The sequence below is a fragment of the Hippichthys cyanospilos genome, chromosome 5 (assembly GCF_059441005.1).
Source record: "Hippichthys cyanospilos isolate Australia breed blue-spotted pipefish chromosome 5, RoL_Hcya_1.0, whole genome shotgun sequence".
Taxonomy (NCBI): domain Eukaryota; kingdom Metazoa; phylum Chordata; class Actinopteri; order Syngnathiformes; family Syngnathidae; genus Hippichthys; species Hippichthys cyanospilos.
In genome coordinates, this window is record NC_142373.1 from 5,911,261 (window position 1) to 5,927,804 (window position 16,544).

Here is a 16,544-nt window from a genome sequence, read left to right on the forward strand (position 1 = left end):
AGTTGAATGTACAATGCATTTGTGAAGTCTTGTGGGTAAGCAGAAGCTCACTTTGCAGAAAAATACATGTTTATCATTTCTTCTGCTGACGGGTAAAACACAAGTGACTGCTTGGCCGCTGGCAGTGGCTCCAACACTTGAGTTGACATGGTGTTCTTCAGCACTGATAAGCAATATGTTGCTCCTCTGTGTGTGGTAACAACACCTGCTAGCACTAGAAGTCTAAAAGTATGTTGAGATCAATTATGGGTATACATGTCAACATATTATACAAATAATGAACTTCAAGTTGGTATGGTCATGCAAATTCCAGAGACCTGCTCATAAGCAATCTTGAAGAGCAAGCCTCCAGTTTGAACATTTATCGGGTGTGGTAGGGGCAATATTTAAAAGTAGCTTTACAGTAGTATCACATCAGTGGCATATGATGAAACAAAGTGGTTACAATACGTTTGATAATTTTGTAATGACACATATTTCATTGTATTTAATAGTCACGTTCTTTTATTCTTTGCATTTGAAATAGCAAGTTACTTATGGTAAGGTATATCTACTTAAGCAACAACGTGTGGGTATATGCATGTGTGTGTGTGTTTTAAAGAATGCAGCTCATATTTATGGACTTTTAGTGGTAAAAGGCAGTCCAACAAAGTAATACCTTCCATTCATCAGCTGCCCTCTACAAGTTTCTCATCCCTTCACTGACGCCAACCTGCACTCAGCAAAGCAGCCAACCAAACTTGAGATTTGGCTCTTGTGCCATTTCTAGCAAGTGTCTACAGACTGCTGGCCTTGTATAAGAGCCAACTTTCTGCCATCAGGTCCTCTCTTCCATTACAAACAACCATTAGGAGCCTTCTGTCTTGAATGTGAGCGTAGAAGTGAGAAAAAACATTCACCACATACAAAAACACACTTCCTTTGGTCAAAATCAAAGGTACGTACAGAAAATTTTACGCTGCCTCCTCAAACATTAGCTTGCTTGTTCCACTCAAGGTCTTGCTAGAGTGGAACTAGCTCCTATTCAATGTAATGTTTAAAATGCTTACATTTATTGGCTGTCCCATTTCCTATTATTGTATTTCAAACAAGGTACTTTATCACTATTAACGACAAAGGCGAGGCATGAGAAGCAAAAACCTACCACTTTTCTAGTTTCCTTTTTTTTCAGTTTTATTTTTACATTTGTATTTACCGTAGTTTTTTGAGATGACATTATTTTGATTTTCTGTAGTTTTTCTTTAGTTATTACACAGTTCAGGTGGGTAGTCTATCTGTCACCGCTATGTACAGATCTGTGAGGTCTGCCAGTTTTAAAGACATATTTTACTGGATTACCTCTGATTAAAATCACCAGCTAATGATCAACTGTTGATAACATTTTTGCATGGCAAAGTATTAACGGTAATCAAAATGATGTCATGGGATTTCTTGAATAGTTTACAATTCAATTGTATTGTCTTGATTATGTAAAGAAATTGGAAAAAGTCACTCAAAGGATCAAAAGTACAGAAAAGACATTGAAAATAAGGTGACATTTACAACTGCCTGTCAGGAGGGTTTAAATCATAGTCTTATCTGGTTGAAATCACGATTGAAGCCTTTCCGACAAGAAATCAGATGTTACATAAAGTCTGTTTAAATTCTAATTGTTTGTAACTGCGAGTGCTGGAGAGAGAATGAGAGCGAAGGTAATCTTGTGTTATTGCATGGCATGCTTTAAGACAATAACTGCTATTTCTCTCTGACATCTGTAAAATTCCATGCTCACTGGGCCCATTGTAAAACTCTAAGCAAAACGTCATGGCAGACCGGACACATCTTGTTGACCTCATAGTTGACGGGTAACAGTATGCCAGTGTATATGATCTCAGCATGATTCCGCCATTAATTAGAAATTAGTGATTAAATAACAATTTCAAAAAGCTGACATTTTTCTTGGACACTGATAAACTGCTTTGCGCTAATGTATGGCTCTAATATATCAAGTTGGTTAAAACAATAAATGACAAACCATAGTGTTTTAATTAAAAATAAATAAATGAATGTAGTTGTTGTTACAGCATTATTTTAAAAAGAGAAGCGAGCAGGCTAAAGCACCGTCCAAGTCCATACTTGTTCACACACCAATATTATTAAAAGGAGAGGTCATGACAGCTCCAGCTGATCCAGGCCTTGTCTACATGTAGCTGGGGTTCTTGCAAACAGGCAGTAAATGTCTCCATTTTGCCCTATTTGTTATATGGTGCCGGGCTTTTTTTTCTCATCAAAATCGAATATTTCAAAACCTCCGCCGGTTTCGTGGTTGCTCGTGACCAGCTTCAACGGAGATTTGTGTCATCACGCTACTCTTTTTCCCGCCGAATATGTGGATACTGGTGATGTCAGAGACGGAAATTCTTACTGATTGGACATGTCAGAGGCAGAAGTTCTTTCTGATTGGACAGAACTACCACACTATGCGGTTTCATATAGACGTAACTTTTTAAAATAACCAAACATCATCGTCGAGGGGGAGTCTGTGCGTGTTTAAATTCGCCGGTTACATGTAGACAAGGCCTCAATTGAGAGCACACCGGTGAGAGAACACCGAAATGTATTCCATTTGACTCATTGATTAATTACGGACTTTTGGAATATACTGTACACACAATCATAAACTTAGTGAAACACGGATGCTGCACAACTTTATATATTTACAGTAGAGTAAAATGAACTCAGGCTGCATCGCAAGGAGAAGGAAAAACCACTGTCTCGAGCATATTCAAATTGCACAGGTGAGGTGTTAGCTGACCGGAAATCGGGAATGTGGTTAACGCACACCAAATATATAACTTACAGATAAAACACAAGAGAATATGAAGAGCTTACAAAAGATGATATATGCTCTGTTTCGCTATAGTTTGGTAGTCGGCAGCAACCTGTTGACCCTGGAGGGGGGGCTCCTGGGGCTCCTCTCAGTTGTGGTCCCTTCTGAAGGTTTCTTAGTTCCCCCAGATGGGCTTTTTGAGTTTTTCCTTTCTCTTCTAAGAGCCTTGTTCAAGGGATACCATTGTGTTCTGTTTTTGCTATTTGTGATTTCTCTTCACCGGTGAAGTCCTTTGAGACTGTGGCGGCTCAGAGCCATAATTTACAGGAATAAACTTGATTTGTTTTCCACACAATATGAAAAAAAAAACCACGGCATCCACAATTATTAGGTTACTCTATCTCCGGGGGAAAATTTGACGCTAGATAAACAGTTTTTCTGTCTACTTATATCATAATGTCTTTTGACAGCGTTTTCAGCAGTAAATTACTCATGATAAATTATAGGAGTAGCGAGCGGCTCAATTTCAATATACAGAAAACAATGACGGTCGGAAGTAACATGCAACATCATACAGTGTGTACTAATTCTTTTACATGTTAACAAAACCAAAACAAGTGAGAAAGTGCACCAGCCAAATGTCTCATCAGCACACTGGATTTAATTCAGTTTGATGCGACTGGCCTTGAGTAAACAGATTGCATAGAAAGAGAGGCCACATTTGTTTGTGTACTAGTAGGATGGGTTAGGCCACAGCCCTTACACACAAAAACCTTGGACATATTTCAACTATTTTCCTCGGGACTGTTTACCCGCATGAGTGTCAACTGTAAAATGAACAGGAGTTTCTTTTTTTTCCCAACTACTGCACACTCTTGAGATTGTGGGAAGAGAGTATGGTGATTACCTCAGCACACACGGTGGTGAGGTGGTTACAGGTTTTTCAGGCTTGAGGGGCTCCACTAAAGAGCCCCACACAAATTAAGGAATTGAGGCAAAGCTGGCCAACAACTCCAGAGCATTACTGACAGTTGAAGAAAACACACACACACACACACACACACACACACACACACGCACACACATACGCACACGCGCACACACACAAATGCAAATAAGCAGTGAACCCTTGTTTATCGCGGTAGATATGTTTCGGAACCGGCCGCGATAGCTGAAAATCTGTGAAGTAGCGACCCCATTTTTACACAAAAAAAATTAAAGAAATCAAAAAAAAGATTTTTTTTTTTTAAACGTGAAAAGTTTTCATGCTCTCCATATTATTTAAGACAAATATTACTGCAGTACACATATTTACTTAAATATTATATTATTAAACCTTATACACTGTACAGTAGTGAACTTGCTGGGGAGAGAGAGATAGAGAGAGTGCGTAGGCTGCGCTGGAGCACCTCATTCGCAAAGCAGCTCGGAGCAAAGAGCGGTCTGACTCATATGGCTCAACAACGTGACTTTTATTTTGCTTACAACTCGACAACTGAACGTGGCAACTCCGAAACAATAAACCGAACCGTGTTTCCATTAATGCACACTTTTTCTTCAACGGTGAATACTTTGGGAGAATTTGCGCCGTCATCGCCTGCCAATACAATTTAAACCATCCACCCACTCAACGTTGTAGGACCTCGCTCAGCTGTTCCGTAACATGCCTGCTCCAACCAGAGCACACAAAGGACCTGCCCCTGCTTGCACAGACACGGATGCAATTCACCCTCATGCACATCAACCCAGCGGCAATGAAGAATTTCCAACAGAACTGTTCCCCTTTTCCTTTGAAGTCTTGCACAGCTGTGGTCATATTAGCAGAATTCAAAAGAAAGGGCTTCTTTCGTCGGCAGTCAGCAATCCAGATTGCTAAAGCAGCTTCCATATGGACGATTTGATTACGCGCCGTTACAACTCGCTTTGCTGAATTGCCAAAGGGGATGGCAGCCGTCTTCTAATGTTCGCCTCGTCCTTAATGTAGCGAACAGTGGATTCATTCACTCCCAAATGGCGGGGCACGGCCAAGTATCTTCTACCTTAATGAAATATCAGCAATTCTCAGCAATTGTCATAATTTTTTGTTGCCGTTTAGGCTCAGTACAAGCCTTCGCAGGAGCAGCACGCTTGGGAGCTATTGCAAAAGTTCAATGTGTAATGAAAGAAAAAAATCCTTAAGTCGTGAATCCGCGTAATGAAAAAAAAATTGTGACGTGGTGAATCCACGTAATAGAAAAAAAAATCAGCAATGTGGCAAATCCACGATACTGGACCCGCAAAGTAGCGAGGGTTCACTGTATATAAAATGTCCAATTCTATTGTAGTTCACTAACAGGAATATTACAATAGCTTTCAAGAATAATTATTTTGTATAGAATAGATTTGGATGCCATGCATGTTTTTGGAATGTGGGAGAGAACCCAGGGGGCCTCAGGAGAACATGCAAAGTTCACACAGGAAGGCTTGGAGCGGGCTGAATTTGAACTTGGGAGTCTGCAATGTGAGGCGGATATGCTAACTACAAGTAAAATTGGTGGGATTTAAATCTATATGGTAAAGGAATCTAAGAGTTTGAGCTTAAAGTAGTTCATTAGATGTTGCTACATTCTGTGTATGAGAGTGTGAGACTGTAAAGTGAACAAAACAATATGGGGTGCAAGGTAGTGTAAGAATTGAATGTTTCAGAGCAAACGGTGCTAGTCGCGGGGACGAGATGACCTTGGCACCTGGTGGAAAACAACTTTGAGGAAAACTACAACCAGGAGGAGTAAGCAAGCGATTCTGCAGGGGAAGAAAGACCAATGAAAGCAAGCTAAAGTTAACTGCAGTATACACATAGCCAATAAAATAATGCCAGGATGCCTTTGTTGATGTGCCATTTGCATATTGTGTAGTATAACTCATTGCTGGGCAACTCGGATGGAGAGTACGTCTGCTGGTGGCAACAGAGGCGTACAGGGCTGTATTAAGAGGGACCCGAGACCCAGGTACTTGTATTAGATCTGTGTGTTTGGAATAAATCCACTCGTGTGTGAAAATGCCGGCTTCCTGATACCTTTCTATTGCAGAACGAGCGCGCAAATTGTTGGATGAGTGGCAGTTGGGTAAGGTCACAAATTGGAGTCAGATTACTAACTTGAGTTTATGTTGATTTAGAAATAAAATTCCAACAATGGCAAAGCCATTAATTGTATTTTGGTGATGCCATCAGCTTTTTGCATATGTAGAAACACTTTCACAGGTTGTAAAACTGAATAATATATTGGAACAATTTTGTGGTATTTTTAATATTTAAAAAAAAATTACAATATCGTGATTGGAGGTCCGCAAAAATCCTTGGTGACAAGTAGCAGTTCTTTCATATGGCTCTGAGCGTGTTTGCACAAATGCGCTTATGCTTAGTGCAAGGTGTCTGGTGACATGAAAAACGTTTTGGCACCAGGGCCTATCACCATGTTGTTATATCTCTGGTTGTCCTGCATTCATGTTCTCACTGCAACAATCCCCTTATAAAAGACTGCGTAAAGGTGCCTGGATACTGAGAAGGAGCAAAAAATAAAAACAGTTTTTGTGTTGTTTCAATTGTTCCTGAATATGAAGGCCTAGAGATTTTTATGATGTTATTGCAACATGATAAACCTGAAATCTGACCAAATTTATACACCTTTTTAAACACAGGTCTTTGATTTTGATTATGTTAAGGCCCTCGAGAATGACTTGAAAGCCCCGATGACAAGCCACTAAGCCTACATATGTAGGTTGACTTTAAGAGTGCATTCTGTATCTGTAGTTTTCACACAGAAAATGGAGTCAGAATGAAGCTGGTGGAAAAGAGTTTTTGATGAGCAGTGTGAAAAGATTTGAAAAAAACTTACCCGTGCATGGTTTGCAGGGGTTGGGGTTCATAATGGTAGCGTCCTTCATGGTGTCTCATGTCAATTGGGATGGGTGTGTGAAATGTTGGGAAGATATGGTGGGCACCTATACATAAATACACCATTAAAAAGAAAACAAACACTTGCAATAAGAAAACAAATTAGACAAGATCCTGGGAGGTGTCTTCATCACAGCACGACACATAACTACCATTTTAAAGTTCCCATAAACCCATACGTACTTGATACCTTCTATACTGCCATTGCCGAATGCCTGAAGAGCTAGTTAATTATTGGCTTTTTATATCCAATAATACTAACATGGATTTTATAGAACAATGAACGTGTTTTTATGTGTGAGACGAACCCAATTTCCTGCCATAAACTGATCTGTAGGCCTACAAGAATCCACATTAGACCAACACACAGCTGATCTTCATTATTGTTGTCATTACACCAGCAGTGAAGGAGAGTCTATTGTTTAGAGTTCAGTTGTAGGAGGGTTCTAATCTTCTTAGAATTTTAAATACACTAGGAGACAAAAATGTACTGCTTTAGCATGTTTCTTAATGTATGAACTTTTTTTCCATGATATAGGAGGAGTAGATAGGTATAATATATCAATTTTCAACTGATCGCTCTAGTAGATGACAGAAAATACAAACAAAAGGCAGGAAAAAAGATTATAGAATTTCTTGTTTCTTCAATGAGAGTGGGCCCATCACATGTATTGTGCAGGTCAGGATAAAACATAGGCGACAGACCTATTGGACAACTATTACAATTTATTACCAAAGACAACAGTTAAATGTCTTTAATTGATGTGACCTACTTTTGGGGGTGTGGGTGGGGTTATGCATAAGTGCGCAATCAATAAAGGGCTGCTGCTCTTCACATTACTTACTTAAAGTAATGATGGCAATCTGTTTTATTTTTCTTTGTTTAGTTACATGGCGATTCCACCACATCCGCCATGCTCCGGTCCGCTCCGTTGCGTTGCATTGCATTGTGCCGTAGCACGACTCTCCCATGTTAACCAATGAGAGTGATTCCAAAGCATCCGCCACGCTCCACTCCCGTCCGCCAACTTTACTACGCAAGACTTGAAAAATCCGGTCCGCCGTGGACGCTGCCGCGTCAATTCCACAGTTTAGAAAGCACCAAACAGGAAAAAGAACGTGGTCTATAAAAGCAAAATTGTGGTCTCCTTTGCGGATTGAATGAAGCCAAAAGCAAACTAAAGCTTCTGCTTGTCTGTGCCATTGCGATAAAAGGAGCAAACGCTTTCCTCCTGTTAATTGGCACTCACGTTTACAAATACAGTGGGCCCCCGTGTTACGAGATTAATCCGTTCCGCGATTGGGCTCGTAAGGCGAATTCACCGTATGGCGAGCAATCCAAAACTACGTATGTTAAATCGCTAATGCGTTTTGAACCCCAAGTAAAAACATCACAATTGTACGTACATTAAAAATTGGAACCAAAATAGTATAGTAAATGCAATGTATATATAACATACATGTATACAATCAGAACACATCATAAATAAAAAATATTGAAAGGATTTATTTATCTTTGAGTGCCTCTTGTTATGCCCATATTCCCTAATAAGGTTTATCTCCAATCATCTTCTTACTTTAGCAATATTGGGACCCATGACTACCCTTTCAACTTTGAATCAAGCAGTAAATGCACTATGAATATGGTTTTGTAACCACTCACAATCGAACAAAGCTTTTTCCTTCCACCATTTTGAAATGAGTGATGCCAACCAATGGCAGACCAGCATCTCCGTGAGGAGACGCCAACCAATATCAGACCAGCATTGTAATGACGCGTTGCGTGGAAGCAGTTTGACGGCAATAGTAAATAAGTGCTATTACTTAAAAACACCAGCAGATTGAGGCAAAACAACACAAATACAGCCAACCTACTAGGGTCATGACAGTTGTTTTTGTCGCAAAGCCAGGAAAATACCGTAAAGAGGCGACGAAAATACTCAGTATTTCACATCACAACATGAAAAAACGTAAACCAGGGACGCTGTAACACAGGGGTCCACTGTATATATATTCCTGTTTGGGTCACGATTCAATTAATTCACTTCAAAGTTAAAACGAACGTTGTATGTGCGTACTCATTCATTGTAAATGAAGCATTTGTATGTATTGTGTTTTCATTTATTCACACTTGTTTTTGTTTTGAATTAATGTGTTAGCGTATTTGATTGTCGTGCGCGGAAGAGAGGAGGGAGACTGCTAGACTTGTGCTGAAAGAAGAAAAAAACGAGAGAGGATTTGACCATGCGCTGTTTTAGCACGGCATTCACGGCTTCACAGTGAATGGTACCCGTGTAGAGTTGCCTCGGAGACCTGAGAAGCCCTTTTTACGCTAATGCAATCATGTGTTATCCAAGCAAACTTTCCACAAATGACCAAGTTGATGATCCCCGCACATGCGTAGTTTGACTTCCCAAGGAATAATAGGAATGCGTGAAGCTGCGCGGCGCATCGAGGCAAATCGGGAACGCAAGCAGTGGGCGCTGGTGTGCATTCGTCGTTGTTTTATCTTTAAGTATTGGTGAGACCCTGGGTAACGAATCCCACTGTGAGAACCTTCCTGGTTCTCGGAAAAAGAATAAGAGAAATGACTACACATGCAATCCAATCAGCATATGTCGCTAAGTATCGACAGCACATGCAGAAATGTTGTCATATCTCTTGTGATTCCAGTTGCTTTGATCATGTATTTGAGAGAGAGAGCGAGAGAGGGGACGCATAGACCAGAAAATTAGTACTAGAGGTGGGGGTGCTCAATTCAGACAGGAAATTCCAGGAGGGAAAAATTGGCAGCATTCCTAACTACACAGCCCAGTGCCAATGGCTATAATACACAATTCTCACATGGTTGCATAAGCCCGTGCACACACTCTAACACAAAATAACAAACAACATGCACAACATACACAGAAAATGTTTTTTTTTTTTTTCTGTTGTTGTTGTGCCTTAAAAAAGTTTTGTTTCTCATCAATCGGACAAAAGATAAGTAGAGTCATCCAGTGGTATGTCTAACCAATGATTAATTAAGTGTGTAAATGCATGTCCCTGTGAATATCCCAAATTTACATACTATACAATGGGAAAAAAACATTAGTCAGCCATTGACGATGTACAGTAAATCTCCCACTTTAAATGGTGACAGAGGTTTGCTAATCGCCATCATGGTACACGTAAACTGTGAGGCACCAAAGGTGAAAACAAAATCACAAGCCAGGACTGTTAAATAATGTATTTTGACCGGCCAGTAAATTCAGGAAACCCCAGATTTTTTTTTATGGCCACCAAGCCCCCGATCTTAAAAATAGGAGCTAAATTGGAGTTTTGTTTCATTTATCTGTCTGATCTGTCAAAACCAATACGTTTTTTACTGCTACTTGCTGCTACTTGCTACTTTCACGGGGCGTTTTATGTGATATTGCTCGAGGTAGGACGCGAGCAGTCTATTGAGCTGGAGTGTGTATAACAAGGCCAACTAATCGAACTCTTCCCCCATTCCAAACAAACCAAATCGGCTGTCTGGAAAGTTTTTGGCTTTCAAAAATGAGCAGGCAACATTGCGAGTAAGCTACGCGCTTCAGTTACTTGAGCGATGGAGAGAGAGAGGGGGAGAGAGAGAGGGGGAGAGAGAGAGAGAGAGAGAGAGAGAGAGAAAGAGACACAAACACGCACACGCACACACACACAGAGGGCGCAAGACACTGAACAACTATGTTTGTGTAAACGTGTGCATGCGTGTAGTGATCAAATTATCAAATGCTACTTTCACGGAGCGTACTGACTTTAAGAGGTGGTCAACTCAAGCCCCGTCTCCACCTACGCTATCTAACCTACTTTGCTCTACTCTACTCAACAAAAGCACAGTTCCACAATCTCCCCGGCTCTACTCTATCCTACCCACTTCTTCCAGTACCCCTTGCGTTGTGGGGCCACAGAAAAGTAGCCCGGGTAGAAAAGGTGACTTAAATAATTGGAAGGCATTAATTGGTCCAAGACAGAACGTCATTGACTTTTAAGTTTTATGTATATAATGTTGAGTTATACTCTGCAAAGTTATATATTAATACCGACGGTTGAACAGGGATATCTCATGTGACGTGTTTTTAAAAATATATATATATATATATATATATATATATATATATATATATATATATATATATATATATATATATATATATATATATATATGAGTTTGTTTTTAAAAACACGTCACATGAGATATCCCTGTTCAACCGTCGGTATTAATATATAACTTTGCAGAGTATAACTCAACATTATATACATAAAACTTAAAAGTCAATGACGTTCTGTCTTGGACCAATTAATGCCTTCCAATTATTTAAGTCACCTTTTCTACCCGGGCTACTTTTCTGTGGCCCCACAACGCAAGGGGTACTGGAAGAAGTGGGTAGGATAGAGTAGAGCCGGGGAGATTGTGGAACTGTGCTTTTGTTGAGTAGAGTAGAGCAAAGTAGGTTAGATAGCGTAGGTGGAGACGGGGCTTGAGTTGACCACCTCTTAAAGTCAGTACGCTCCGTGAAAGTAGCATTTGATAATGCTACTGATATATATATATATATATATATATATATATATATATATATATATATATATATATATATATATATATATATATATACAGTGGGCCCCCGGGTTACGAACTTAATCCGTTCAGCGGCTACGCTCGTATCTCGAATTGCTCGTATGGCGGGCAATTCAAACCCATGTTAATTCGTGAATGCGTTCAACGCGCGCCGAAGCCTTAGGTAAAATCGACACACTGTATACATATATTAAAATTGAGTGACATAATCTGCTGTACACTTACATTATTTAATAAATACAATGGATAAATAGCTTTTACCTTTGAAACGACGAGACTTGAGCAGGGTGTAAACAGAGGGGGGCAGAGTCTAACGCTCAAAGTTAACACGGTGATAGATATGCTATTGGTCTTACAGTGTTGCAGTAACTCTTTCAGTCAGGGTGCAAATCAAGCAGATACTAAAACATCATCCTCTTATTTCTTTCTTTACCGCTGCTAGTAATTTTAGAAGCTATGTCTAACAGATAAAGTTTGCAAAGTCTTCACAACATTCCGTTTTTCACTAATTTTCTCTCCTTCCTTCCATCCTGTCCCATCAAGCTAGATAAAGGCGTTCGGCCAATAGCATATCGGCATTTCTGTGATTGACGTGTGACGCCGGCCAATAGCATCTCCGTGAGTGAGACCGGGTGACCTTAATCGACCAATAGCATATTCGCATCTCCGTGACTGACTGATAATTATTCACACTTTTTTTTGTAAACGGTTGGAATGTATTGACAATTAATTTAAAAAAAACACACATTTAAACCAATGACAATTCTTTGTCCTGCAATCGGCACATTTAATTTCATGTCAGCTGTTTTTCCCTTTAGCTGTACAAACACTACACTTAAATGGTAATATATTTAGACACCGTGAGTGAGACAGTCAGTGTGACGTTGTAAGACCAATAGCGTTCACGTTACTTCCACAAGTATCTACTGATGATTGTTGAAATCGCTACTGTTGATTTAGTTGACGCAATTAAACGAGAACATTTTCACATACTCAATGGCCGGCATGTCGAATTGCTCGTAAGGCGAGAGGTTTGTTCGTAAGCGGAGGACAAAAATCTCCCTGATCCACGCTCGTAAGGCGAATTGTTCGTAAATCAGGATGCTCGTAAGCCGGGGGCCGACTGTATATATATATATATATATATATATATATATATATATATATATATCTATATATATATATATATATATATATACACACAGTGGGCCCCCGTGTTATGAACTTAATCTGTTCAGCGGCTACGCTCGTAACTTGAACTGCTCGTATGACGGGCATTCCAAACCTATGTTAATTAGTGAATGCGTGCAACGCGTGCAAAAACCTTAGGTAAAAACATCCCGACTTTATACACATAATAAAAATGAGTAACATAATCTACTATACAGTTAAATTAAATAACACATACAAAGGAAAAATGACATTTACCTTTGGGGCGACGTGACTTGAGCTGGGTGGAGGCGGAGGGGAGCAGAGACCAACCCGCAGAATTTATTTATTTATTTTCTTAAACGGGAACTTTTCTCAAACTAGAACATATCACCGGCGATTTCCTTCTCTTTAATCCATAATAGAAGAAGCCTCTCAATTTTGTTGTCGATCGAGGTCCGTCCCCCGGCAAGGAAAGTCTTGCCCTTAGAAGATTGCCGAGCAGTTACGGCCATACTCACGAGCAAGGTTAACCATGCCTGCGCCTCCTTCGTATTTTTTTTTATTATCTCCTGCTTTGTTTCTATTGTCATCATCCTCTTACTTCTTCCTTTACCGCCACTAGCAATTTTAGAAGCCATGTCTAACAGATAAAGTTTGCAAAGTCTTCACATTCCTTCCTTCCGTTTTTGACTGATTTTCTCTCCTTCCTTCCGTTCTGACCAGCTGTGCCGTCAAGCTAGATGAAGGCGTTCGACCAATAGCATATCGGCATCTCCGCGACTGACACCGTGACTGAAACAGTGACTGTGACATTGTAAGAGCAATAGCATATCAGCGTTATCATGTCATATTTGAGCAGATGATTTCGTTGATGTAGCAAAGTGAAGTCAAATGTTCGTACACATTGACAGGCAACGCGTAGTGATATCATATAAAATCCCACCACGAATTTACACACATATTTAAAATTAGCACAATTAACTACTGTACAGTTAATTTGATTAACATGGACATATAAAGGATAAATGACATTTTCCTCTGGGGCGACGTGACTTGAGCTGAGTGGAGACGGAGGTGAGCAGAGACCAACCTGCAGAATTTATTTATTTATTTTCTCAAACAAGAACATTTCTCAAACTAAAACATATCACCAGCGATTTCCTTCTCTTTAATCCATAATAGAAGAAGCCTCTCCATTTTGTTGTCGAGCGAGGTCCGTCCCCCGGCAAGGAAAGTCTTGCCCTTAGAAGATTGCCGAGCGGTTCCGTCCATACTCACGAGCAAGGTTAACCATGCGTGCGCCTCCTTCGTATTTTTTTTTTATTATCTCCTGCTTGGTTTCTATTGTCATCATCCCCTTACTTCTTCCTTTACCGCCACTTGCAATTTTAGAAGCCATGTCTAACAGATAAAGTTTGCAAAGTCTTCACAACATTCCTTCCTTCCGTTTTTCACTCTATATATCTATATATCTATATATATATATATATATATATATATATATATATATATATATATATATATATAAAATTTATATATATATATATATATATATATATATATATTAAATTTATGTATTTATTAAAAATAAATATAAAATGAAATTGAATTTTTCATAGTTATTATAATTCTTATAGTTTATTATAGTTATGATAATGTCAGGTTATGTTGGGCCAGCACAGAAAGCCTTGGTGGCCCCGACGGTCCACCACCGGTATCATAGCACTAAGTCTTCTCCGTAAAATTTATCAATCAAAACAAAAATTAACTGCATTTTGCTTTAATAACATCAATAATAATAATAATTATATTATTAATAATAATAATAATAATAATAATAATTATTATTATTATTATTATTATTATTATTATTACAACATTGAGATTGAGTGGTTCTATGGGAGGGAAGTGAAATAGTGATTGAAAGTAAATATCAGAACTTAAGTGAAGCATCTGAGACTGCAGCATTCAAAATATCTATTTGTTTGATTACAATCTGCCTATACATGAGCAGACCATTTGATTACAGTCTGACTACACAGCACCGATGAACAGAGGCTGAAAGTGACTTCACAAAGTTGGGTCTGTGATTATATAGTTACAAATGAAGGATCAATCTTCATTTATTGAAATACCAATCTTTCTTAATTATTTTACAATGGCAGTCAATTGTTGACAGCAAGAATTAAAAATCTATTGCTAAATTCTATTAGGAATTGAAAAGAATTGTAAATCTGGACTAAATTAAATATACAGATTTTTTTGGTGACTTAAGCAATCAATGGATGTATGTCATCGATATCATTCCTTTTGTGAACAATTCGTCTAATATGTCTCTAACATATCCTAATAAATTTTGTAGTCTGAGCGATTTGAAAAAACTTTTTTTTCTTCTCTTTTTTTTTTCAGTGAACGCTGAAGCCTCAGACGAGGAATTTGCTGACTCTTTTAACAAAGCTTGAGAGCCAAGAAGTTAAAACCAAAAAGGGCAAAAGCATCTTGCTAGTGTGCGGTCATTTCTTCATAATGCTGACCTCTGAGCCCTCGGCCCATTTCTCTACCTCTCATAGTCTGCTAAGACCACAGTAGCATAAGAGCCTCATTTAAGAGCACAGGAAAGAAAGGCACAACTCTTTCTCAGGAAGATTAGTGGCTATCATTTTGGAGTAGGCCTTTGGATAAAGCAAGGAGTGGGGTGGAGGGCGTTGATGGTTTTTTTTTTTTTTTTTTTTTTTTTGTCTTTCTCTGGGACATTTTTCTTTGCCAAGGAGGCCGTGACCTGGTCCAGCGCACCCTTCAGAGAAACACACTTAAGCGCCCAAGCTGCATTTGAAATGCAGCCATGATCCATGATTAACACTACACTCTTTATCTCAAAAGCAGCACTCCACTGTGAGCAGCAGTCATGATTAGGCTTTTCATCATCATTCATCACTGTTACACCTATATGCCATCATGTTGTTGAAGTAAGAGAAGGGTGACCACATTTTCAAAAACACAATTTTGCTGAAAATCAAATATGCAACAAAATATCATCAGGAACTATTCACAACAAATTTAAACTGGGCGACCTGGTCATCGTAGTGAGCAGATCAGATTACATGAATGCAGCCCGCTTTTGACCACTCAGATGTGTTGTGGACAAACGTACTGTGTCCTGGCTGATACTGAGTGGTATTCACATGCTGTACCTCGTCTGTGTATTGGAAACAATTCTGCTGTCTGGGACACTTCAAGACAATGAAGAATTTTTTTTGTCCACCTGAGTTAAATTTGAGAGACACAAATGCGGGTCTAATCCGGTGTTATAAATGTAGTTACCTCTGGAAAAATATAGTTTCACCTGCAGTGGGAGCATGCACACTGAGCGAAAGCGGTTTTGTTTGTTTCTGTTTAAAGACATATGAGCCTCCTCCTTCATGCCTAAAATTTTTACTTTTTTTTAAGCAGCACTGTTGGGTGAGGACCCATTCTTTGCAAGTGTTCTATGCTCTCCATTGCAACACAGGGTGATCCGGCCAAAGGCTGGCATCCTCTGGTACACTGGCAAGTGGTCAAGGTCTATTAGTCCTCTGTTTCTTCTTCCTTGCGAGTAGCACATTGTAAAAGTATTTAAAATAGGAAAAAAATACTTCAGCAGAATAGAAAATAAATATTAAGTACACAAACAAAATAACATTACAGCATGTTAATAAAATAATCATTACAAAGCTCAATACATAGTCCTAAAATTAATTTAATTAATACTTATTGCCAAAATGAATAAACAGAGATAGTAACACTAATCGACAATGAGTACTAAAGCATACAGTATGTCCTTGCTGCCTCTCTTTTTTATTAGATTTGCCCTGCCTCCTTGCCAGTGCCGACGCTCCTGGCAGATGTGCGCTTCAGACTCAATATTAGGTCAGGGCATGGTTGTGTTACGGTGCATCATGTGCTGCTGCGAAGTGACAGTCCTTTTATAGTACTCACTACTTAGACAATAACCAAAGAATCAGTTGAAATCCATAATGCTTGTAAATACTGGAGATATAATAACCCTG

General features: G+C 39.1%; 1 protein-coding gene across 9 annotated transcripts in view; it reads right to left on the minus strand.

The window, feature by feature from the left end:
- The window catches only part of LOC148423248 (transcription activator GLI2.L-like), a 144,722-nt gene that overhangs the window by 35,358 nt on the left and 92,820 nt on the right, over window positions 1-16,544 (minus strand). For all 9 annotated transcript variants that reach the window (XM_088414567.1, XM_088414566.1, XM_088414564.1 and 6 more), the window contains one exon: window positions 6,685-6,790. In XM_088414567.1, the coding sequence (XP_088270693.1) occupies window positions 6,685-6,790 (106 nt within the window). The remainder of the gene's footprint in view (window positions 1-6,684; window positions 6,791-16,544) is intronic.